The sequence below is a fragment of the Microcebus murinus genome, chromosome 2 (genome assembly GCF_040939455.1).
Source record: "Microcebus murinus isolate Inina chromosome 2, M.murinus_Inina_mat1.0, whole genome shotgun sequence".
Classification (NCBI taxonomy): domain Eukaryota; kingdom Metazoa; phylum Chordata; class Mammalia; order Primates; family Cheirogaleidae; genus Microcebus; species Microcebus murinus.
In genome coordinates this window covers 118,263,872-118,290,268 of record NC_134105.1, presented here as the reverse complement: position 1 = coordinate 118,290,268, position 26,397 = coordinate 118,263,872, and the positions used below count along the sequence as shown (strand labels likewise).

General features: G+C 39.4%; 1 protein-coding gene across 7 annotated transcripts in view; it reads right to left on the bottom strand.

The window, feature by feature from the left end:
- The window catches only part of DNM3 (dynamin 3), a 515,120-nt gene that overhangs the window by 316,301 nt on the left and 172,422 nt on the right, over positions 1-26,397 (bottom strand). For all 7 annotated transcript variants that reach the window (XM_012765123.2, XM_012765124.2, XM_076000385.1 and 4 more), the window contains exons 9-12: positions 25,693-25,760; positions 22,276-22,414; positions 7,649-7,735; positions 2,088-2,158 (exon numbers count right to left, since the gene is read on the bottom strand). In XM_012765123.2, the coding sequence (XP_012620577.2) occupies positions 2,088-2,158; positions 7,649-7,735; positions 22,276-22,414; positions 25,693-25,760 (365 nt within the window). The remainder of the gene's footprint in view (positions 1-2,087; positions 2,159-7,648; positions 7,736-22,275; positions 22,415-25,692; positions 25,761-26,397) is intronic.

Genomic DNA, 26,397 nt, shown 5'->3' with positions numbered 1-26,397 from the left:
GGCAGGGTAAAGTGTGCAGTTTATTTTAGATGAGAAATGTTCAAATTTGCTGTATTTCTAAAGCAGTTTTAACAATGCTGCTTTTTTTCTCCCAGCATCATAAAGGTTCATAATCCATCTCACTGCAGTGAGACAGGGGCAGTGATCAGTAATGCAGTGAGACTGTATCAAAAGACTGTGTTTGAAAGTATTAAATTTCAAAAATTATATGTCCTTGAAAACCTATAAATTGACATAATCAATATAAAACTGTATTCCAATAGCTTCTAAGGTAGAAAATACTGAAATTTTCTGGGAAAGAAATAGTATCTAGCCCATCTATCTTGTTGTTTTTTGTTTTGTTTTAAAAAGGTAATCCAGGAAAAAAATATTTTAAAAGGATAAAGGTGAAATTTAAATTGAAACACTGGTTATACAATGTGTTCAAACCTTGCATCTTTCCAAACAGATTATGACTTTTTCTACATTTTTCCCCTTGAATTGGGACCCCACAACAAGGCAGCATTGCAACAGCCTTTTCACTTGTAAGTTATTAAGTTCAGATTTCCATCTGCTATATTTTCATAAGAGCCTAACTGGCATTCATAATCCATAAAAAATTAACATTAAAAGCAGCATTCCTGTTATTTCAAAGGACTCAGGGACTGGTTTGTCTTTTACACTCCTCAAAGCAGCAAAGTAAATGGAGAAGTGTCAGTTTAAAATTTTACATATGTCTCTCTATACTTTTCAATTACTAGGCAAGCTTCTAAAAGGCAAAAACAATTTTTCTTTTTCTTCATTTTCCCCCCTATGGAGTAGAGCTTTGCCCAGGCCACCTGGAGTTCACTGACTGTGAAGGAAACCTGTAAGAAATTCTCTGATGCCCCTTCCGCAGCTAGGGACAAGGAGGCACTTGACAGCCTGGGGGATTTTGCAAAAGAAAACAAAAGGTGCAAAGGATAACAGTCACAAGGCCTAGGAGGGAGGGGGCACATCTGTGTGCAATGCCCGTGCAGCAAATACCTACGGGGACGCTGGAGTCGGTGGCATGGCTGAAAAGACAACTAGACAAGGGCACGTATTTCCAACTGGCTTCTAACAAGTTTACATGCTATGGACAGAAAACAGTTGAGGAAAACTAATCTACCACTCACTAGTAATAGCCACTGGCTATAAAAAGTATTTACACTATTGGGTAGGCCATCACAACTGCAGCCAAGCTTAGAATTTTCTGTTGGATAATTGGGCCTTTCTCCTTAAAATATGCCTGTAAATTTCTCAGGCCACAGTGTAGCTTAGGTCACATTGTCGGCATATCAGTTTCTTCTAAGTCAGGGTGTATTAAAACTAATTTGACATTTTGTGGTGTTTTTTTATTTGTCCCTGTTTTTGACTATCTAGTTCAAGTGAAAGTATGTAAGTTCTCCTATTTTACATTTTATATAAAATAGACTTTTTATTATATACTTGAAGTTGGAACCACTTACATGCCAAAAATATATCTTAGAATAAGAATCAAGATTCCAATAACAAGTAGGAAAAAAACAGTGAATTCAAGATCTTAAAAATGACAATGTCTATGAAGAATTGCAATGTATAGACAAGCATACATAAAGTATATATACTTTAAAGAGAAGAGAATATTCATCCCAACAGATTACATCTAAATTCACAAAGGAGAGTTCTTTTAAAAAATAGGCCTTTATAATACTCTGATTTAGGAAAATTGAAATAGCTTATATTCTATGAATGGCACTTGATACTTCAAACTAATGTGAAAAATTGTTTCCAAGCCAATTTTTAAATGTGCATTTGTTACTGCTTATCTATAGGAGCTCAAGTACAAAGTGCGGATCATCGTCCAAGAGCATCTAAGACACACATGGCTTCATATGCTGAATAGAGCCAACTACTTTATCAAAAGAACAGTAAATCCCCCTACCACATGGTCATCGGGCCCAGACCTCCTAAGTAGGTAAACTCAGAGTTAATCTTGACAAAGACTACACTCTCGAAAGGTGGTGGAATTATAGTAAAAATTCACAATGTTTGTTCTAGACAAACCAGCAGGAGGAACGGGTATGACAATCAAGGGTTTCACGTACTTTGCGAAGCCAATGAAGTCTTCGTGGTTGGTGTTGATGTAGGAGACTTGAATGTCAATCAACAGCAGTACCTGTAAATTAAAGAGAAACACTTCAGCGAAAACCCATCTTAAGAATTCTCAAACATTAGATTCAGTAATTGCCCACAAATTATTTATCTTCATTTAATTTTTAAAAGGATGCTTCAATTAGAAAAGTTACATTAATTTTTCTTCATTAGACTCATAATTTTGTACTCTAAATTCGTAAGTTAAAAATCTACTTGAAAAGTAAGTCTAAGCACCACATGAAAAGCATTATAGTTATAGGCATGTACTATTTGCTAATTTCACAAGAACCTAGAATTATTCTATCTCTCTAAAATGTAGGCATAATGTTCAAAAGAAGGGCAAGCATGTATAAAAAGACATGTGGGCTGGGCGCGGTGGCTCATGCCTGTAATCCTAGCACTCTGGGAGGCCGAGGCGGGCGGATAGCTTGAGGTCAGGAGTTCGAAACCAGCCTGAGCAAGAACAAGACCCCATCTCTACTATAAATAGAAAGAAATTAATTGGCCAACTAATATATATAGAAAAAATTAGCTGGGGATGGCGGTGCATGCCTGTAGTCCCAGCTACTCGAGAGGCTGAGGCAGGAGGATCACTTGAGCCCAGGAGTCTGAGGTTGCTGTGAGCTAGGCTGATGCCACCGCACTCACTCTAGCCTGGCCAACAAAGTGAGACTCTGTCTCAAAAAAAAAAAAAAATAAAAAGACATGCACACCATAAATTAACCACAAAGTAGCAATATCACCTCTTGTTTTTCCTCTCCTTTCTATTATCTTTAAGCTCCCAAGGCATCTTATCAACCAACTCAAAAGGCAATATACTAATAAATACAAAGCCTCCTTGAGACCAGTAGGCTTCATCAGTAAATCAAAATATCAGTTGGTTCTCTGCTAAAATATCACTTCATCAAAGGGCTCTTCCCTGCTCAGTCTGTCTAAATTATTAACAACACTCGTTACTCTCTATTGTCTTACCCTGCTTTTTTCTTTTGTAGCCCTACCACTAGCTGACATAGCAAATTTTTGCATATTCCACATACAGATGACCTCATCTGTTGTCTTCACTGCTACATCTCCAGTGCCTAGAACAATGCCTGGAATATCATGTGCACTCAGTCAAGATTTGTGAAGGGATAAACCGAACCCATGTCCCAGCCAACATGCAAACACTCTTATCATAAGATACTTATAAACAGCAAGTCAGACATTTGGGAAGTCCCTCTGTGGAAAATACTCTTCAGTGGGGGGACAGGGAGCCTGAGAGAGCACAAGAGGGGACTATAAGAAAGAGGATTTTATTCCAGAGGTATTCAAAACAGGCCGGGCGAAGTGGCTCACGCCTGTAATCCTAGCTCTCTGGGAGGCCGAGGCGGGCGGATTGCTCGAGGTCAGGAGTTCAAAACCAGCCTGAGCAAGAGTGAGACCCTGTCTCTACTATAAATACAAAGAAATTAAGAGGCCAACTGATATATATAAAAAAAATTAGCCGGGCATCGTGGCACATGCCTGTAGTCCCAGCTACTCGGGAGGCTGAGGCAGTAGGATCGCTTGAGCCCAGGAGTTTGAGGTTGCTGTGAGCTAGGCTGACGCCACGGCACTCACTCTAGCCTGGGCAACAAAGCGAGACTCTGTCTCAAAAAAAAAAAAAACAAAAAACTGAGCTCCTCTCTTCCTAAGTTTCCTTTTGTTCTTCAACTGTGCCATACCTTTTTCTAGGGTGGTAAGACTTGATTGGGAAAAATAAAGGACTCAACAAATCTCTGCCTGAATATCTCCAGAGGTCTGCACTTTGACTTTGTTGAATGAACTTTTGATGACCATAAGGAGTGTTTTTATGCTGCCTCCCTTCATGGAAGGCAACATTTGAGTGCACGGAGTTATCACGGTAAAGTCCTTGTAGTAACAGTTCATAGACACAGTCTAGACACTGCTCCCCAGAGGTACCTCCTCAGGAAAGCTTTGTCCGATCCTCACCTCCTAACCTCACCCAAGAACAGGATGGAACGTGCTATTCTTTTAGTCCATACACCATAATTACCTATATTGCACCCTATACTTCAATTTGTGTTTACTGCAGATGTAATTATATAATTTTTTGTGTGATGCTTCCCTTCCCTGCCAGACTGTAAGCTCCACAGAAGCAGCAGTTATGTCTGGTTCACCTTTTTGTCCCCAGAACCTAGCATGACACACATGATAGGTGTCTGGTAAATATTTGTGGCTTTCATTTTGTAACTGTCTACCAGGCTTGCAAAACTTAACTTTAAAGGGAACAATTTATTCCCATATAATTAGTATATGGCCACTTATTATTGTTTCTTATTCAATACCTCGTGCTATGGGCTCTGAGGTTTTGCTTTTGTGACTAATCCCCACCAGTCATCTGACCAAATATTGCTGAGAGTCACAAGGGGACCTGCTAAAAGAAGATTTTAAAAATCACTCCAAATCCACTCCCACTACCCAAAAATAAAGTCAAGGCATGGGAGTTATTGGGTCAATAACATCATACTTGCATGAAAAAGTTTTATATAGTTTTGTTTCATCTCTTAAAGAAAACTGAAGAGTTAGGAAGAGTGATCATTGCTAGATTAGCTGTAGTTTTGCCTCTATTCTCCCAACAATAAAGCCACATTCCATTAAATGTTATACTCCCAGATCCATTTGGCCAAGACTTTGTACCAATAAACTATAATATTTAAGCACAAATTGTTGCCACCATAAGGAACAAAATATCTACATAATTCTCAACATTGCCAAAGGTTGTCATGAAGATCTTGGACGTTCACACACATTAACTTGGACTGCAATATAGGAAAAAAGTGGAAAAAAATAAAAGCTATGGCTGTTCTCATTCATATTCCTGGAAACTGGGAGTCTGTGTTCACTCTAGGAAAAGAGCCAGGTCGCATGTGGGGATGAAAAGGAAAATAGTGCATTTTTTCTCATTTTTTCACTTGCTCAGAGTTTCCCACTGCCTCCCCCGCCCCCCACAGTTATTGTGTATTTAGTTGAAGAAAAGGAAAGCTACCCCTGGTAGCGGTAATCATGCACAAAGTCAACCACTTCACCAGGCAAGTTCATGTGTGGAAGTACCTAGAATAACAGCTGGCACACAGAGATATTCCAAACCCTTTAAGAAAAAAGCTCAGATAGATTTATGGTTTTCCGTATTTTTAATTTTGAAGACTTTTCCCCCCACAAAGCTTCCAGAGTGGGGGTTGGCAGTAATTCTATTTTTTTTAAAAGAAAGAAACTACAAGAATGTCTCAAAACAGTTCAGACCCAGAGACCTGAGTTAACAGGTCACTCTCTCTGATCAGAGACTTCAAAAGTACCACATGGCCCAAGGCAGCAGGGAGCTCAGAATTCAAATGTGAGACTATGCAGCATGTTTCTGCTATGCCACACAGCTCCATGTTAGAGGTGACCACTAGTGGCTTCTGCAAGGGGTGACACTTGTGAGACCTGGCTGTCTGAGAGTGTCACCAGGAGGGAGGTGCCTGTCCCTCCCCTTACGCCACCTTGGGGAATGAGTGATCACTGCATCAGAGCTGCAGATGGAAGACACTTCCCCTTGAAAGCAGGAAAGGTACATTTCCTGGTACCTACTGTGTGTCATAGCTTTTGGGAGTAACAACAAAAACAACTAAAATTAATTAAGAACTAAAAGCTATATTTGGATTACTTCATTTCATCCTCACAAAATGCCTGTGAGGAATTATCTACCACCATTGTCCCACTTTAAGATGAGGAAACTAAAGTGTAAAAAGGGCAAGTAACCTGTCAGTGGTTACATAGAAAGTAACCGGTAGAGCCTGAATTCAAAGGCAGGGAGTCCGAGCCCAGAGCCCACGATCTCAACAACAAAGCAAGGTTTGAACATGTCATTTTGCTAAAACAAAAATTCCAAAACACCAAATAGCAAGTTATCAACTGACTTAGCTATGATCATAAAGACGGTTTAAACAACAACTATGATGTGTTTTTTTTTTCAATGTTATTTTTCTACAGGATTCCTAAGAGTTAAATAGGATATCTTATTACTTGAATATTATGAAGACAATAAAATAGAAGTTAGCTTTACTTTACTTAACGTCAGGAGTACAGCTGATTCCTGAGAACCTAAGTTTTCTTGGCCCAGGAGCAGCCAAGACAGCAGATGGGGTGGGAGAAGGAACCTCTGTCCGTGGGGCTATATATCTGGCCCTGGCCTTGATTTCACTGGCTCGTGAATATTGACTTGTTTATCTCAAAGAAGTCACAAGGCCCTATTTTCTCTACTTTTGGCGATTGCAGCTATCCAAGAGTGTGAAAGTTGGAAAACAAGTAAAAACTATAAATAGTGGTTAACTAACTTTCAAGACATAACAATGAAAAGCAGTGACAATGAACCCCACGGCTCGTGGAGAGGAAAGGCTGGGACTGGCGTCACTCACAAACGCCCCAACCTGCGGGGCTTCCCTCCCTCTGTCCCTGCACCCGCACCCACGGGCTCACTTCGTGCCTGCTGTGCGTCTCCCTGCCGTTTGTCCCGGTCTCTCTTTTATTTCATTTTTCTCCCATTTCTCCCCCGCCCCAACTCACTTGAGAATCACAAAATCTTGGAATGCTAACTCACAGAGGCTTTCAGAGATCATACAGACCAACATCCCAACGCTGTACATGAGAAAACAACAGTCCAAATAAGAGATTTTCGCAAGAACACGCTGTGATGTTGTGGAGAGCACATGGCCTAAGTCCAGTGTTCTCTCCAAACATCACATGCGCAGCTGTGTCATGGAATCCTAAAGTTTTTAAAAACCTTTGTTTTGTTTTTCCCATTGTAATGATTTATAAGTAACTAAGAAAAAACCTACTTAAATGTAGGAAGCTTTTATAATTTTCATTTAATCCTTCACATTTTTTAATGAATTGTTCTCACTTGAAAATCATCTTTCTAAATCACAGAGCTAGGATTAGAAGACAATCTCAGGGTCACTCCTTACAAACCACATATACTTACAAAATAGTCAGAAATGTTTAAAAGAGCAGTTCTTAAATTTTTTTCAATCATAGGTTCTATGGATAAGCTGATGAAAAGCTGTGTCCATTCTTCTCAGAAAAAACTAAAAACACTAAACCTCTTGCATAACATTTTAGGAGTCTGTGAACCTGCTGGAGCCCATCTGCAGGCCCATTAAAAGTTAAGGACTCCTGTCTTAAGGGAAAAATGTGGAATGTTTCTGGATTAGTGGTTTTCAAAGTAGAATGTGTGCATGTGATGATCCATGAAGCGTCTCGGAAAAAAATAATGGAATTCCTCTTACTGTTTTTAAATTTCATTCTTCTGAAGTCTTTATATTTGTTTATAGTTTTAACATACATAAGATATTAGTATAGTAACACATGTATAATTCATTGATGTAGTTGTTTATTCCACTATTTTTTTTTTCCATTAAGGGATAGGGACAGCCTTGGAGATGCTTCCCACTTCCCACAAGCTCCCTGCCCACCAGGGACATTCTCTCCTTACCTGGTCCTTCGTCTTCCCTTCTCGCTCACGAATGTGGTTAGCCACGATCCTTTCCGTTTCCTCGCAGAGTCTGGGGAAGTTTGCCAGCTGTCAAGGAAAACAGATTTGAGTGTGAATACTCAAAAAGTTATACTACCAAAAAAATAAATGGAGATAAATTATGTTATTTTACAGATGATACTCATTACAATTCTGGAAGTGAAGTATCATGAATTCCTAAAGAAGAATGTCAGAGTGATAGAAGAAGCTCCACAAAATACATCAGAAGTAAGCTCATTATCTGAGAGGAAACACTGCAAAACGCGCAGGGCAATTCCCTAGAAAGAAAGCATTCCCCTAGATACCACCTAGCACTATGCACCGCAGAGTTGGCACTTACTATAGTTCAAAGATAAAGAAGATGGAAAAGAGAATAAAGAAAAGGATAATGGCTAACATTTACATAATATACCACCTGCCACATGCCAGGCTGTACAATAAGGACTTCATGAACTAGTTCCTTCGGTATTCACGGCAATCATAAAAGATACATTTAACTATAATATTAACCCCATTTTATAGAAGAGGAAAGTGAAGCAGAAGAGGTCAAGTAACTTTCCCAAGACTAAACAGCTCATGGTGTGTCTAGGATTCCAAACCAAGATCTAGGAGTCCAGAACCCATGGTCTTGTCATTATTCTTTGAGGATGATTCATTCCATGAATCATAGACTATTTTAATTTTGTTAATTCTCCCCTAATAAATGTGTATATATACGTATTTTTTGCAAAACTATGGAAATAATGCATGTCAATCACCTACCCCATCTAAATTATGCAGCTAATTATTAAAAACATAATTTACAAAAGTGAATGGATTAATTACAGTTGTTTTCAACATAAGGAAGAAAAAGAATGGGTTGCTATGAGGATGTTTAAGGAGCCCTACGTTAGGAGGAGGACTTAGTCAGGAAAGGTGTGTGAGAACAGCCATGGGAAAGAGGAAGCTTGCCAGGGAAAGGAACGTGTGTGAAGACATGGAGGGAGAGGCGCAATGAGTGGTGAAAGAAATAAAGGAAGGTTAGTACAGAAATTAAGGAGGCTAGTCTTCAGGCAAAGCTAGAAAGGTAGACAGGGGCCACATCAGGAAAATCCTTGCGAGCCTATTAGGAGTTCCGGTATTAAAGCAATTCAGAAGGAAAATAATGGTGGCTTCTATTGGGATGGCAGTAGTGGAAATGGGGAAAGGTGGACACATCCATGGCTTGTTCCAGGAAAAGATTAATTCCAATTAGAATTTATTCCAATAGCTATTGTTTAGCAAATTGCTATAATTACTTTTTATTTTTTTTATTTATTTATTTATTTATTTATTTATTTATTTATTTATTTATTTATTTATTTATTTAGAGACAGAGTCTCACTTTGTTGCCAAGGCTAGAGTGAGTGCCGTGGCGTCAGCTTAGCTTACAGCAACCCCAAACTCGTGGGCTCAAGCGATCCTCCTGCCTCAGCCTACAGGCATGCGCCACCATGCCCGGCTAACTTTTTCTATATATGTATTAGTTGGCCAATTAATTTCTTGCTATTTATAGTAGAGACGGGGTCTCGCTCTTGCTCAGGTTGGTTTCGAACTCCTGACCTCAAGCAATCTGCCCGCCTCGGCCTCCCAGAGCACTAGGATTACAGGCGTGAGCCACCATGCCCGGCCTATAATTACTTTTTATAAGATTTAACGTAAGTGAAGGTATACTGAGATTAGCACATTTTAAACTTGCTGAACAGGTGTCAATGAGAATAATTTTTCTGGAAAGCAATTTGTCAATATGTATTAAAAAATCTTACACACACATACACCTCAACATAATTACCTCACAGGTTCTGAGCTAAAATGATAAGAACATTCATCACAGTATTAGTTGGATTAGCAATAATGCTACAAATAAGCAAACAAAAGTATAAATCACCTAAGTATCCAGTGACGTTAAATAAATTAAGGTAGATCCACTTATGGAATATAATGCAGCCATTTCAAATCACATTTTTAGTAATATCTAATAATATGGTAATGTGTTTATGACACTAAGTGAAGAAAATCAGGATATTAAACATACAGTGTGATTATACACGAGCACAATGCTATGGTTTGTATAACTGTCCCCTCCAAAACTCAAGTTGAAACTTAATCGCCCATGTGACAGTACTAAGAGGTGGGGCTGTTAAGAGGTGACTGGGTCATGAGGGCTCTGCTCTGGTGAACAGACTGGTCCACTCATGGATTAATGGGCTATCATGGGAATGGAACTGGAAGCTTTATAAAAAGAGGGCAAGAGACCTGAGCTGGCACGTTAGCAGACTCAGCCTCCTCACCATGCAAACGATACCCCGCACTGCCTCGGGACCCCACAGAGAGTCCCCCCAGCACGAAGGCCCTCACCAGACGCAGTCCCTAGACCTCGGAATTTTCAGCTTCCCAAACTGTAAGATACAAATTCTTTTTCTTTATAAATCATCCAGTTTGGGGTATTCTATTATAAGCAACAGAAAATGGACTATGGCTGGGCGTGGTGGCTCACACTCTGGGAGGCCAAGGCAGGAGGATTACTTAACCTCAGGAGTTCCCGACCAGCCTTAGCAAGAACAAGACTCTGTCTCTGCTAAAATTAGAAAAAATTAGCCAGGTGTGGTAGTGCACACCTGTAGTCCCAGCTACTTGGGAGGCTGAGGTAGAAGGATCGCTTCAGCCCAGGAGTTAGAGGTTGCTGTGAGCTAGGCTGACGCCACGGCACTTGCTTGGGCAACAGAGTGAGACCCTGTCTCCAAAAAAAGGCAAAGAAAATGGACTAAAACATAAACCCATGCACACACACTGTCACACACTATACCACATACCTTTGCTCTCTATCAGGGATATAGCCCAACCTTACAAATGTACAAATCACACCAATTTTATAACATGCATGGTGCACATTAGTGTCTTAGCAAAATAATTAACTGCAGTACTTCACAGAATCATCACAATCACAAGATCACATGCAAATGTTAAATCTTCTAATACTGCATGCAAGTCTACTGTTTGTGTATACAGAAAGATCTGCACAAATACTACAAAATGTTAACAGCAAAAACTCATTGAATTATGCATAATTTTACTTCTCTGCATGTCCCAACATTTTCTACAGTGGCTATAGAATACTTTTATAACATCATCAAAACTTAGAAATCTGCCTTGGTTTGGCTGTCTTCCCTTAGCTGCATTGGTCAACTCAAAAATCATAGCCCAGGCTAGGTATGGTGGCTTATACCTGCAATCCTAGCACTCTTAGAGGCTAAGGCAGGAGGATCACTTGAGTTCAGGAGTTTGAGACCAACCTGAACAAAAGTGACACACTGTCTCTACTAAAATTAGAAAAAAATCATCCAGGTGTCGTGGCCCATACCTATAGTCCCAGCTACTCAGGAGGCTGCAGCAGGAGGATACTTGAGCCCAGGAGTGTGAGGTTGCAGTGAGCTATGATGATGCCGCTGCACTCTGGCCTGGGCAACTGAGTGAAACTCTTGTCTCAAGGAAAAAGAAAACAAAAAACAAAAATCACAGCCCAGTGTCTCTTCACGAGGTCACTAATTCCTCACTCACTTACTGGCACTCGATCTGAATCCTGATATGTATGCTCGTTTGAGGGCTTATTTGTGAATTATTGCAAGACGTAAATGGAGCTTCCACTTCCCACTTTGGAAACATTCTCCAGGGAAAGCTCTATCAGAACTCCTTTTGACACTCTGAGAATACTGCAAGCTATTTTTTGTGAGGGTTAAAAAGCCTTCAGAGTTTGGAAGGGATAGCTGATCAATACCAGTTCTTGACTACTGCAAACCTGATTGGTGTATCTGGCACTAACCACTAGCCTGCCCTACGCCACCTGAGCTATTGTTGCTCTCCTGCACTCAGGTAGCATCCCAAGCTATCAAGGGATGCGTGCTTTTCAATGCCAGCCACATTACTATGAATCACACTGCTTCGGAGAAGGAACTGCACAAGCAATAGTAGTCTATCAAGGAGGAGTGGAATGTCTTTAACAACATTTAGGAAGTAGATTCCAGCAGAAGGTTATTTTTAAAGCCACCAAAGAGTGGCAATGTAAATATTTATTCAGAAACTAAATACTTGACAGCTGAAGGACCCCAGGCCAGTACATGGCCATCATTAAGTCAGGGAAAGGCCAAAATGACAAGAGTATCCCATGAAGTAGAGACATCTAAGAATGCCTCCAATCTACTGGCCTTGGCAGGAAGACTGATTTTTATGTGCGTATGCGTGTGTGTCCTGACCTTCCCAAGCTTACTATACCATGAGCTCAATTTTACCAGGAAAGGACCTGCCACAGCCATAATTTTGAACCTGCAATTAGGTCAACTGGAAGTCAATAAGCCTAAACAGTAAACAGAACAAAAGAAGAGGGAACATACTAAGAGAAATGCCCTCGTGGAAACAGAGGAGGAAAAGCATGGAAGACGACACTAAGCAGTGTGAGACCTAGGCATCGCTGGAAGGCAGTAATAAACTGGTTTGGTTACTAGCTAATTGACCTTGAACTTGTTGTAGGAGTACTGAAATCAAAACCTGTTTTAATTGCTGGCTCTCAAATGTAAAGCTCTAGCCCCAATTCTTCTTAAGGTACATCTAGGAAAAGGGGGGGGGGAGTCTTACTGACACTGGAAATAGTTTCTGATTAGGCTTTGTACCACTCATTTCCCTAGCTCATTCAACGAAGTCCCAGCTTGGCATGTGTGGTCATTCGCTTAGTTTTAAAACATACTCAACTCTGATGGGGTTGTTAGATTTTTTTTTTTTTTTTTAGTTATAGATTCTTGTTATCAGCCTTTTTTTGAATGTGTAGACAGCAAATATTTTCTCCCATTCTGTATGTTGTCTGATAGTTTCCTTGGCTATACAAAAGCTTTTTAATTTGATCAGGTCCCATTTATTTATTTTTGTAGCTGCTGTGATTGCTTTGGGGTCTTCTTCATAAATCATTTGCCTAGACAGATATCTGAAAGAGTTTTCCCTACATTTTCTTCTAGGATTCTTAAGGTTTCATGCCTTAGGTTTAAGTCTGTTATTAATCTTGAATTGATTTTTGTAAGAGGTGAGAGGTGGGGATCCAATTTCAATCTTCTTCATGTAACTATCCAGTTTTCCCAGCACCATTTATTGAAAAGGGATTCTTTTCCCCAGTGTATATTTTTGTCTGCTTTGTCAAAGATTAAATGACTCTGATCATTCAGTTGGCTCCCTCACCTTTCTTCTATGTTTCTTATTTATGGTACAATCACAGTTTCCTCAACCATTAAAATCATTACAATTTTCAGTCTCTTTTGCTCTGGATGCTGAATTAAAAGACTACAGGTGGAAGAATATGATTTTTTTTTAAAAGTCACCAAAATTCTAATCATGTATTTCTAAATAATATTAATCTAGAAGACCTCATCTTTAGATCTTTATTCTCTATTGAGTTTTTAAATATTCTGTAAATTTATACAGGATCAAAGAATTAAGGTGTTGCTATTGGTTGCAATAATTTTACATTCCTAAATTTATACCGCATCTGTCATTAATTGGGCAACTGCTATCATCCAGCTCTATGTCAGTTTATGTCGTGGAACCTGATATTAAAAACTTCACAGTCTCAAGTAGCAGACTGACTATATAGTCATACAAGAGAAATATTTTTTAAAAAGGAAAAACATGAAGAAATAAATACCTAAACCTGCTATGAGAAGGTGTCTGAGAATTTGATGCTCACATAACAGTGAAACTTCCAGTCAAAGCTATACATCTATTAAATGGAAAATTACTTCCAAATAGCTTATTGATACATAGAAATTTCATTGAATTACAAATTACAAATTGAATATTCTTAACTAATAAGGAAGATTCAATGGAGAGAATACAATATACATGACTTTAGGAATGAAAACTTTCAACATTAAATTCTAAGAGAAAATTTTAATTATACATGTTCTTATAGAAAGTAGCAAAACATGTCTTAATAAAGTCCAATATTTTAAATATTATTTAGGGTAGTGTTTCATTATTTTGGTAGAAACCTCAATATAAAAATTTATCCATGGACCACATTTTTCCCTAGAGGAAAAAAAAATCACTTGGAAGACATTTCTATCTAATAAAACAAAAATTATACACTTATAAAATGTATTAACAATTAATCATAAGAGCCATGCTATTAGGTTTCTCTTGAAACAGGCACGAGACCAGGCAGATTCCTACACCTTTAAGAACAACAAAGCTGATGTCTCTAGCAAAGACTTGGGTTATTAGGGTAACCATTTGTTCATAGTTCCATACCAAATATCACTAAGAAAATAAACTAAAACCAGAATAAAATTTCTTGTATGCATATCATTTGACTTGATTGGTTTGGCTGACCTAAAGAAATGGGTTCTGTTTTTATCAAAAAGCTAGAAACCTTCAAATGTTGGCCGCTTGCTACAAACTGACCAGCAATAATAATTTTACTCTTCATGAAAGCATATAATAATTTTATACCATTTTCTGTGAATTAAAGCCCACCCTAAGTCCCTAGTAATCCTTTATTTGTGCATGGCATAATGTTTGATTTATTCATGAGATGAGAAAATGTTCATCTGGGCACAATGCATTTGCTATGAGAAAAGGAAAAAACAGGTACATTCACAATGGTGATCGAAGATGAGAAGCAATTCTAATATAAAGCAAACAAAAAATGGTGAGTTTCTTCTAAATTACACAGGGGTGATGGCAAAGTTCTTTATGAGGTGTTCTGTGTGTCAAGAGTAGCATATGAGAAGCCTCGGGAGGCCTAGGTGATGGTGGTAGAAATTGGAAAGGAGCCAGCTCCCGGCCAGGGGAAGAGGGTAAAGTGGTCAGAGAGAAACAGTGTTCTTCTCCAGGTGGGCAAATCCCTAATTTGGAAATCTCAAACATTTTCTACAAATAGAAGAAATCGTGAGGTATGTGATGGAAAAACTTTTAAACAGAGAAATGAAAAGAACTGTTTTGTCCTTAATATTTATCAAATGCTAAGGAATAAAAACAAAAAGTCCAAACTTGGGTGAATTAAAACTGAAAAACAGAAGAGGCATAGTGTCTCATTTAAGTGATTCAGAAAACATCCAAATAGGAGGTCAGAGTGGGTTGACGCTGTGGAAAACAATACCTGAAGGTCATAACCAGGTTTCATCTCTCTCAGGTTTATCTCTGGTAGACATATTAATATTAATGAGCAGTTAAAACAGAAAAACAAAATCAAAATAGAAGGTAGTAGGAAAATCAGGGGAAATGATAAATTACAAATTAAGAACTCCCTGTAAAGATCACAAATGTTTTAATGAATTTTAAGATTAAAAGGTGAGATTTCTATCCTTTTAAAGCCAAGTCTCAGGCCAGAATTCTCTATAATACCCAATAAAATGTTCAACCCTTCAAAACTAGCCCTATGTGAGGCCTGGGTACCAAAGCCTGCTGCATGAGGTAGCGACTACATGCAAAGCACAGCACACAGTTTGTCTGACTGGCCAGTCAGTCATTAGAGAAAGTGAAATGTAAGTTTTTTTATATAGCATAAAAACGACAGCACATCTGGACCTAGAAGAAAGTCATATTTGAGTATAACGCTTTGCAACTAGTCTCCATCATCCTGCTTCCGCCAAACTGATCATTACCTACCAAGTCAATGACTCATGATTCATTTGTTCTTTCCATTATTCATTCAATAATTATTATTGAAAGTCTGGCTATTTTAGAGGTTGCAAATAAAGCAATAAGCTTAACAAACCAAGTTCTTACTCTCATGGAGTTTACATTGCTCAAGTCCCCTTTACTGTCATACAACAACTAACAACAGCAAAAGACATGGATAGTATAATCCATACAGTCATATGCACTGCAAAGATGAATAAAGTTTCCTAAGTAGATGAACAGTGGGGTGGGTGGGTGTGTGTGTGTGTGTGTGTGTGTGTGTGTGTGTGTGTGTGTGTGTGTGTGTGTGTTTAGGGAGAGGGCAGTGCAACTGTAATCAGGAAAGTCAGAGAGAGAGTCTGATCAGGGACACTTCAGCAGCGACTGGAGGAAGCAAAGGTGTGGCACACGCAGATGGCTTGAGGCAGAGCATCTCCAACATGCAGAAGGAGAAATGCAAAGGCACTACAGTCATGTTTCCTCGGCCTGTTGGAGAAACATGGGAACCAGTGTAGCTGGAGTGAACCTGCTCAGGGAGTGAGGGCAGGAGATGAGACGAGAAGTGGGGCCAGATCACACAGGACCTTATAGGACTTTGGATCCACTCGTTTAGTTACGAGCGTTCAGGACCAAATATTTACTGACCTAACATGACACAAAATTCAGCATTTCTTCTACCAGCATTTTTTTAAATTTTATTTCAAGAAAATATGAAAGTACGAACATTTTGGTTGCATTTTATATCTTTGCCTCTCCCTAGCAAGGGTTAGAGGTATGCCCCTCCCCTCCACAATGCTCACCGCATCCCTCAGATGGGGGTCTACCCCCCAACCCCTGAATCCCTGGTGAACACCACCACCATTTGAGCACCATAGTGGTACTCAGTCAGTACCAATTTGATGGTGAGTACAATGGAAAATCTTTCCCTGTATTTCTAAGAGCCAACTAAGGTATCTTTTTTTTCCTACAAAGCCATTTTTTTTTTCTAAGCAGAAAAAAAATTTTTTCTAAGCAGAAAAAAAAAATCAATTAATTGGTATGATGGCGATCCAAGAATGTGGTTTCCCAAGAGGGCATTAAATGGCACAGTTGCTAAACTGTGGTTAAAAAAACAAGTTGTTCCTCTCAGTGCTTCCTGAAAAGAACTTCAGCACCCCGTGACGATGCGCTGGAGGAGAGAGGGTAAAGAAAAGCAGCTGAAAAGCGATGCCCACCAGAAAAATCCCAAAGTTGAGATGTCCCTGGAGTGACGCCAAAGAGCTCGTAGAGCCCTTATGTTCCTGTCTTGTCCTCCAGGGCCCCAGAGACGACAGTGAGAAAATATCTGAGAAGAAATGCATTCCCCCGGGTCAGAAGTCTAGCTTTGTGCTTTGTTATTTGAACACACATAAACCCCATATGTTTTTCACTTATGTTTATTTATGTGGCTTAAGAAAAAAACAGTTAAAGTTTTTGCACATAAGGCATCCAACATGAGGAGCTGTAAATGAAAACAGTGTTTTAAGTTTATTTATATATATATATATATGGTATAAGAGAAATACACACAAATATATAATTACAATATAGCTGGACTAGCTCTACATTTCCACATTGCCTGGCGAAGTCTTGGTTTACTCCTGTTACTCCAGTGAAAGTATTAATAGAGCCCACTTAAAATCTCCTGCATTGGACAAAGAAATCACATAGTCACCTTATCTATGGCTCATGTTCAAAAGGGGGCAAGTAATAAAGTCCCAGAACACTCAACTCTAATTAGAATTGTTATGCTTTGCAAAAGATTTTAATTACACCAGTTTTAAAATAAAAGAAGGTGAAGGCAGACCTAACGAGGCCAAGAGACAAGAACATCAAAATGAGATACAAGTAAAAAAGATAGATGTTTGAAAGAAAACCTGCCTAAATTTTATCATTTTAAAAGAAATGATTAAAATACTCTTTTTAAAACCAAGTACACATTTCTTTGGCCTCAGGGCAACTTGAGAACATCTGAGGTGTTAGTATTTATAGAATGCCCCTTATGTGGGGTCAGTCACTGTGTTAGGCCCTAGGGAGAAGAAGATAAAAGGAACTTTACTCAGTAAAGGGAGGCGGTCACATAAACAAATCACAATGCAGAATCGTAAGTGCTGTGATGGAAACAGTCTACCAACCGAAGCACTCAAAGAAGTGCGGACAGAGATGGAGAATGGACTCACAGAGGCACTCCACGAAGATACTAAGGGAAAGATGATGATTAAGCTGGACCTGAAAAACGAGAGGGGTTGGCCAGTAGGGCCAGGAGGGAAAAGGAGATATTCTAGAAAACAGGAATCAGACATGCAAACGCCAAAGGCATGAACAATCTTTGGGGATAGGGCAATAGGGCAGACCACTTAGGATGGCTGAAGCAAGCAGTGCGACCATAGATGTAGCCAGAGAAGTATTCAGAGAGCAGATGGTAAAACTAAATACAACCCAAATGATTTGAACTTTATTCTCAAGGTTCTGAGGAGCCATTGAATAATTTTAAGGGTATAAGGAAAATATAGACCTATATTTTAGACAGGCCAACTTTGATAGCAGTGGGGAAGATGAAGTTGAGGTGACCAGGCTGGAGGTAGAAAGATCAGTTAGGAAGCCATGAGAGTGATCCAAGTTAAAAAAATAAAATAAAATAAACATTTGTGGCCTTAGGAAAGAGAATAGTAGCAGTGGTCCATAGACAGTTTCTGCAAAGAGGCTTGAGCTGGAGGTATAGATTTGGGAACCACCAATATTTTAAGTGGCAGTTATACTACAGGAGGTGTGATCTGCCAGGAAGAAAATATAATGAGACAAGAAGAAAGTCAGGAGCAAGCACCATAGGACTCCAGCGTGGAGAGGCAGGCAAAGGCAGACACACTTGAAGGAGGTAGAGGAGGAAATCGAGAGGATGGAAGAGAAGCCATGAGAGAGGAGTGTCAGCTTCCAAACAAGAGCAGAACATAGCATCAGAGATAAGAGTGTCCATTAGATTTGGCAGTCAGGACTCTAGCTGGCCTTTGCCATAATTATTTCCATAGAGTGGTGGGGTGGAAGCCAGATTTCTGCTGAGAAGTTTGCTGGAGACGAGACAGTAAAGATAACAAAGCATAAATTACTGTTTTCCCAAAAAGTCTGGCCATGAAAAGGAAAGAAATAGGGCAGTAGATAGGTCTTTGTCACTGCTTCCTTTTAAATCATGACAGATGTAAATATATTTATATACTGATTTTTTTTTAATGTGATGGAGAAGGTGATGATTCAGGAAATAGAATAATCAAAAGAATATTTGCCCTGGGGAGGCGAGAGTACAGGAAGGAACCCGGCTTTGGTCGGGCACCACCTCCCCAGAGACGGAGATGAGCAGGGAGTGTGGCTGTGAATACAGGCACGTTTGGGGCCTAGAAGACAAGAAATCGATGCTCTCATTTATGGTCCCTATGTCCTCTGTGAAACCATCACTGAATGTGAGGATGAAAGCGACGAGTGTGCCTGGAAGAGACTGTTAAAAGTTTAACGTCACTACTGTGGAGAACACAGGAAGTCCCTAAAGGATAATACGCTGAAGATGAGACCAAGGTAGAAGACTGAATATATTATGGCACCAATTCACACAAATGGACAATTGTTCCCAAGCTCTTCAGGAACCTGGGGAGAAAGGGAAATAAAGACAAATGGTACATTTTATCAGCCTTGGAGCTTCATCAGGTGGCAAAGTTAATCCAAGCAGAATTGAAGTCATGGATCAGAAACCTAAACGCGATGTGTGTCTGCCCCACCCATGCACCATACGGGCTCCGAGGCTCGACGCGGGAAGAGGACAGAACAGGAGGCTCCCACTTTAACAGCGAGTCCCGGCCACATGGTCCGATCCAGATGCATCAGCAGTAAAGTGGACATTAAATTTCAAACTTTCAAAATAGAGCTCTTCTATTAATTTGCCAATTGGCTTAAAATCCAAAGAGGTTAGGATGGGGTGATCAGCATTCTGCAAACGCTAGATTTAGAGTTTACAATTTCTTGGTAAAACATTTGTTGATGACGACAAGGGCTAGAAGAGGTCATGGAAGTGTGATGCTAGCAAGGCCTTACCCGAGAGCCACTGGAGCCAAAGATCTCGGACGAAGGCAGCTGCCGGGTGTTGGACATGATCTCTACACGGACACCGAAGTCTTCCAAGTTGAGAGGGAATTTGGGATAGAGAGGAAAAACGTAAGCTGGGTCCTAAGATCCTGATGAATGGAAGGGAGTAACCAGGGACTTGATGGGAATGGTGAAGACAAGGAAAGAGGTGGCAGAGCTGGTACCACTCGGCCTCCATGGAAGATTTTTACAGCAAGGTGACGGAATAGTGTTTGGAAGCCACAGAAGGAGAAGTAGGCAAATGTCATGCCTAATCAAGGCCCTTAGATTTTTCTGGTTTGGGCCAATAAATATCCTTCACTGAAGAAAGCTACGGGATAAGCAATAACCTCAGGGAGAAGGTTTTTATTTTATTTATTTTATTTAAGGCAAACTATAGACTGTTTAGAGAAGACAGTAAAAATATGCACATATAGGAGACTGATCCAGGGAGCATAATGGAAAGGGAGGTTCAAAGGATGGAGAACAAGAATAGAAGCCAAAAAGTGTCCGGGAACAAGCTGTCTCATCCCATGCCATCGGAACTGACTGTTGGTTTTCCAGTAAGTCGGATAAAATGGGAAATGATAAAAAAAAAAATGATTCATACATACCATAAACACTTTATATAACTTAAAACATAAATGTACACACATGTGCCAATCTTTTGATGTACAGCCAAGGCCTGCTCTCTGCATGTGGATCTGCTGATTGGAGTTATGCATCTTCTGTCTTACATAAACCACATCCTTCATCATCTACCATTTCCAGTTTTGCTTTCTTTAAAGTGGAGGAAGAACCTGGAGACACTTGTGAAATCATCAGTGCAGAACCTAGCTAGATTTTTATAAACCCCCTTCCCAAACACACACATTTTTTTGCCGTTATACTGCCTGCACCTACTCAATAGCAAAACTTTTGTAGCTAACATTTATCACATCTTTTCAAAGCATTCAGCTTAGTTTTCATAGAAATAAAACTCAAAGTCTTTTCTGCATTTGATCAGCTGATTTACTTTTCATTTAAAGTATATAATTAAAATAAGACATTTAATAATTTCTGGATTTATTAATTGCTGGATAAACAGGTTTGAGGACAAACACAACTGATCCTTGTAAAAAAAAAAAAAAAAAGACAGGTTAATTGGCAGGAGCAAGAGTACATGGATGACCCAAAGAGAAGCCTTCTGACTGAGGGTGGCAATCCTATGGTTAATGGGAAATGCAATATTAACTTACAGTTAATCCTGTAAGTCAGATAACAGATCAATTAAGAGAGCTGTAAATGTATAGGTGACAAGATAGGTTGCATTTTGAAGAGTAGACAAGGACAGCAGGAATGTGAAATATTATTAACTGGCTTCAAGTTTTCAAATGGAGAGCTGGTATAAAGATTGATTTTTTTTCTTCCTCATGTGCATTCTTTTCCCTGTCCCTCCATTCTTAACTCTTGTGGCTTTTTCTGTTTTGGAGAAGACAGACCAGGAGTTTAGAGAACAAGGTGGAAGAATAGCAAGAGGTCTAGAGAAGGGGTCTGAACCACCAGAGATACTTCTGGCTCCCAAACCAGTTCCACTCCCTCCTTTTCTTTTAGCATTCACATCTAGCAATTCAACCTGCTCACTTCTTTCTCTCTGTGCATCTTTTCTTCACCTGAGCTTTTCTGCCAGGTAACTGGGGACCAATATTCATATTCATTCTCTATCTCTCTCATTCTTTCTCTTTCTTCCCACTGGTTTTTCACAAAGGTTACTCCCAGTAACCATATATAAAGGGAAATGTAACAAAAGTAACAAAAACAGAAGTATCTACACTTTGAAGAAATGCTCAAAATACCCGTGTCAACTGTCATGGTGAAGCCTGCCCTACCCTAGACACCATCACCAATAATCTTACATTTTCCACTACAAGGTACCCCTTTCATGTTCTAAGGAATTCAGCACACATCCTTCATATTCCTTAGTGAGCCATCCCCTAAACCGGGAAGTCCCTCCCCATCACTCTACAGCAGAGATTCGACAGACACTCAGGGTAGAGAATGCTGGCTGCCACTAGAGTGGTAATTTATAGACCAGCCACCATTTACTGAGCACTTTCTGTGGTTAATCAGTGTGTCAGGTGGCCCACAGCATCAGGCATCAGATGGTGTAATCCTCACCACGGTGGTGGTGGCATTATTATCATCATCTTCCCCGTTTCAGAGATAAATTAACAAAATCAGAGGGATTAAGTATGATGCCTAAGGGCACACAGAAAGTAAGTATCAGAGCTAGGATCTGAATCTGGCTCTACGGTAACTGAACCTCAGAGGCTGGGCTCTTAACTACTATACTGCACTGCTTCTTCTCAGAATGCCCAGGGCTCAAGTGGAATTCATTTATAATTTAGAAGAATTTTCTTCCCAATATACACAATATCAATGAGTGCCTTCTCCTAACAATTACCCCCATCCATGCACCATAGGAAAAATGAGTTTGGTGCATTCACCTAAAGTCATGTTTACCTGTTTAAGACTATAAGAAAAACTATAGCTAAGATATACTTTTAGTGGTCTAAGCAACCCTATGTGGAATGATAGAAGACAGTATGTCTGCCCATCACGAAAGCAATTCCCACTCAGTACTTTCCACAATCCTTCTCCTTGGGCAAACGCACAACACTTATTAGGAAGCAGGGGTTGGGGGGGCGGCGGGTGTCAGGGAAAGAGAACCACACAACACGATAGGAAAGATGGATAAACCAAATATTTACAGTCCCTTGCTGGAAAGTTAAATTATTCAAACTTACTTTTTTGGTACACTTCTTGACGGTGTTGATTAACTCTTGTATTACCAAATCTACACTCTTCAAGGAAGGCCCTTTCAGCTTTACAATCTGTTTCTTGACAATTGCTTCAAATGCCATGTCTGGAGTAAACAACCCCGTCCTGAATGTAAGAAAGAAAACAGCACATGAGATTGTTAAGAATTGAGTAATATTTAATGATCCTTTGAAAAATGTTTAAATTAACATTCCACTTAAATTAAGCATGCAATGGACCAAGTTTAAAAGCTACAAAGTGATTTATTCTACCCATAGCACCACTATAATATCATTATTATTGCTAAACCATAAGTTCCAGCCCATGGATTAACACTAGCTAAAAACAGTACCCAAAATGTTTACATGGCATACAACACGACCTTTAATGAATATTTAACTGTAATTTGTCTTATCTCACTGTTTCATAGCAATAAAAAGAAATGCTACAATATTTCTATTGTGTCCTAAATTTAAATTCCTATTTCCAAAAGATTCCAAAAGCAGTCCTTTCTCGCCCTTTGTGGAGTAGCAAGTGAGCCTCACTTTTGCACACTGAAATAGTGGGGTTTCTGGACTCTAAGATTTACTCTTTTCCCAGAGCTATATTACAGTGGACTTGGTGAGTCCCAGCCTGAGGTCCGGAATTGTTAGGGGAAGTAGATGGTAAGAGGAGCCAAGAATTAATTTCGATATTTCAAGGTATCTATATTATGAATTTATAAAAACTATAAATTATTACCAAAATAAAAAGTACCTTCCATTTGGCTGGAATTAATTCAAACTTGTGTCATAATAATGTTTTTCTTCTGCTGAGCAGGAGTTGAGGGAAGCCAATATATACATGTGTGTGTGTGTGTGTGTGTGTGTGTGTGTGTGTGTATGTGTGTGTGTGTGTCATAAAAAGTGACAAATGATTACTCAAATTTAAACAAAAGATCAACAGAGAAAAGCTACAATAAGAGGGACCCTTAACTCAGAGCATGGGCCATGACTAAAGCCTCATGGGCTCCAGGCCTTGGCACTGGGCCCTCCCCCTTCCTAGGTACTTTTCCACTCCCTTCTCACCTCTCCTTACCTGATTAACTTCTCTTCCTTCAAAGCTCAATGCTACACTACCTCTTTGAGGAAACGTCTTTAACACTTCCCTTATACCAGCTTGATTCAACATCTCTTCTTACTTACTTAGCACCCTGTGCTCACCTCTATTTTTACTCTAATGTAATGTGATCACAGCTGTCTGTCATAATCATACTACATTATCACTGATATGTCTCCACATTGGGTACAGAATAAAATCCAAATCATTTAGTCTAATATAAAAATTTTCCACTGACTCTAGTCTTCCTTTGCAATTATTTTCCTCCCTCTCCTTGCACGCACCCTATGTTTCAGTCAATTGCCTTTATTCATACTCATATTCTACGTCTCTGCCTTTGCCTATGGTATTCATTTCATCCTTTCCACGATTTCAGCCTGTCCAAATCCCACAGTGTTTCAAAACCCAGATCAAAAGCAAGCACTTCCCCACACTCCTTCTCTAGTCTTGTTCTTCAGGAGGTCTTCCTTCTCCGAATCTCAACATTTATTTCACACTGCAGTCATCCAGGCATGTATTTCAGTCCCATTTTACTATCCTGGCAGGCAGAGTTGTGATTCTATTTATCCCCACAAGGACTGCCTCAATCCCTTCTCATGGTTGGTTCTCAATGTCAGCAAAACAAGCAAGAAAAATAAAACATCTCTTCCATCAGGCTCTTCATGCAAAGATGGTTTCTACTACTCAAATATATAATGGAATCAAATGGGAAAAAAATTTTCAAATTAATTATATTTAAGGCCTAATCACACCATTAGTATGTACTATAGTCAAGACTTTATGCATTTCTCAGCATATTACAGAAAATTTATCCTAGAATAATAGCAACCAACCTCTTCCATTGGTATGCATATAGATCAGAAATCTGTAATTCTGAATTACTGAACTTTTATAATCAACAAAAAAGTATCTGTTAAGGAGTTTTATAAGCCAAGTAAAAGAACCATATTTGCTTTTGAGTTGAGTTAAAATACTTTATGACATAGAAAATGAAATTTGTTTCCACTGCATTTATCAGGTGAACATGTTCAAATACTAGATCTGCCCAGCTAAAGAGCAAATAGTTTTTATACCAAATGTATTCTGGATTTGATGAAGAAGAAATAAAATATAGAACTTAAAAACCCTGTTGATAGTAAAAGAAAAACATTAGATCTAGTCATAGATGCTTTGTCCTTTTTACTTTATAAACTCGTACTATTAATATTTGAGACTTACAGGGTTTTTTTCAAAATACCTCAACTGGTCCTTTGGCAAATGCCAAGCCACAACTGACAACAGATAGCAACATCTCCTTCATATGAGGCAATCCATGAACCAGGCAACCTAAGTTTTATTACTTTAATTCAGGATCCTTCAATTTAACATATGCTCATTAAACTATGTTAGCCTCTGTGCAGGAACTCCAGAAATGTGTTTTAAAATAATTTTTTCTTATCATAATTCTTCAAAGAAAGTATTATGAACTGAATGTTTATGTTCCCCCTAAAATTCATATGTTGAAACCCTACCTCTCAATGCGATGGTATTAGGAAAGTGGAGCCTTCAAGAGATAACTAGGCCATTAGGATGGAATCCTTATGAATGGGATTAGTGCCCTTATAAGAAGAGGTCTGAGAACTAGCTCTTTCTGCCACATGAGGGCACCACAAGAGGTTGGCAGTCTGCAACCTGGAAGGGGGTTCTAACCAGAACTCACCACGCTGGGACCCTGACCTCAGATTTTCAGCCTCCAGAACTGTAAGAAATAAATTTCTGTTGTCTATAAGCCACCCAGTCCGTGGTAATTTGTTACAGCAGCCTGAACTGAGATATCCACGTCCACACATACAAGCACACACGCACACACACAACATGCCTCAGCCTGTTGGAATCATTGTCTCCACAGGCAAGGCTGAACTCAAAAGTAAGCACCTTCATTAATCTTTCCCAGTCTTACTCCACAACTCCAGTCAAAATTAATCTGCCTTTTCTCTGTGTGAGTAATGATTATTTATGAGTATATCGGGCCTCCCTCACTACAACCGAAGTCTCTGGAAAACAGAGCCAAAGGCTCATCTGTGAATCCCCTATTGTGCACAGTGTGGGCTGTGACTGCACAGAGCATTTCTGCTTTTTTTAATTGGAAAAAACTGACTACAACAATGCAGGAAGTTATCATGAAATGCAAAACTAGGATTTCCTATTTCTTATTCCCACCTCTGTATTCTGTTCAACGATGAAAAGCCTACTTTACTAGCTATTTATAAACATTAACTTTCTTATGGTAGCTTGAACTGAAGACAAGAAAAACGTGAATCACTTGCCTGATACCATGTATGTTTTTGATTGCATAGCTTATTTCTCTTCGCAATTCTTTCTCATTGAACTCCATCTGCAGATGCAAAATGAGCCATGGTTATGACACTTAATTCCTTTGAATAATAATATTGTTGAATATACAGAATGAGAATAACTTGACTTAGTTATTAATAAATGGATACTTGTGTCTTTCCCAACCTAAACCCAGATGGTCAAAACATCTGTTTATATAAAGTTCAAGGCAGCATAGAACACAAGGGATTTCTGGGATTTTTAGTGCAGCAGATTTTAACTCTAGTGTAGATAGAGAGCTGTGCATAAAGCAGCCTTCTGGACACAAATCCAGCCATTCATTTGAAATATACGACTCTTCATTCTTATGCTGAGTGCAGTGAATGTGAGGGCGCAGGCCAGCGTATAAAGGAGGGTGTCACCTGACAGGCAGCAGCAGTGCAGCTGTCCTGAAATTAACAATGGCTGTCTTTTGCCCCCAGCCATTTTAACCACCTGAGCACAAGGCCTCTTTATAAAAGAAAATTAATATTTCACCAAGCCAGCACAGGATAGATTGCTGTACAAATATTTCCCAGAAGTCCTAAGAACCGTAAATCTGCTTGGAAGTAGGATCAAAGTGTCACAGAGCTCAGCCCTAGAAGGGATAGCCAGGGAACACTGGGTCCAGCCCCTGACTTCTGAGACTTGGCCCCTGC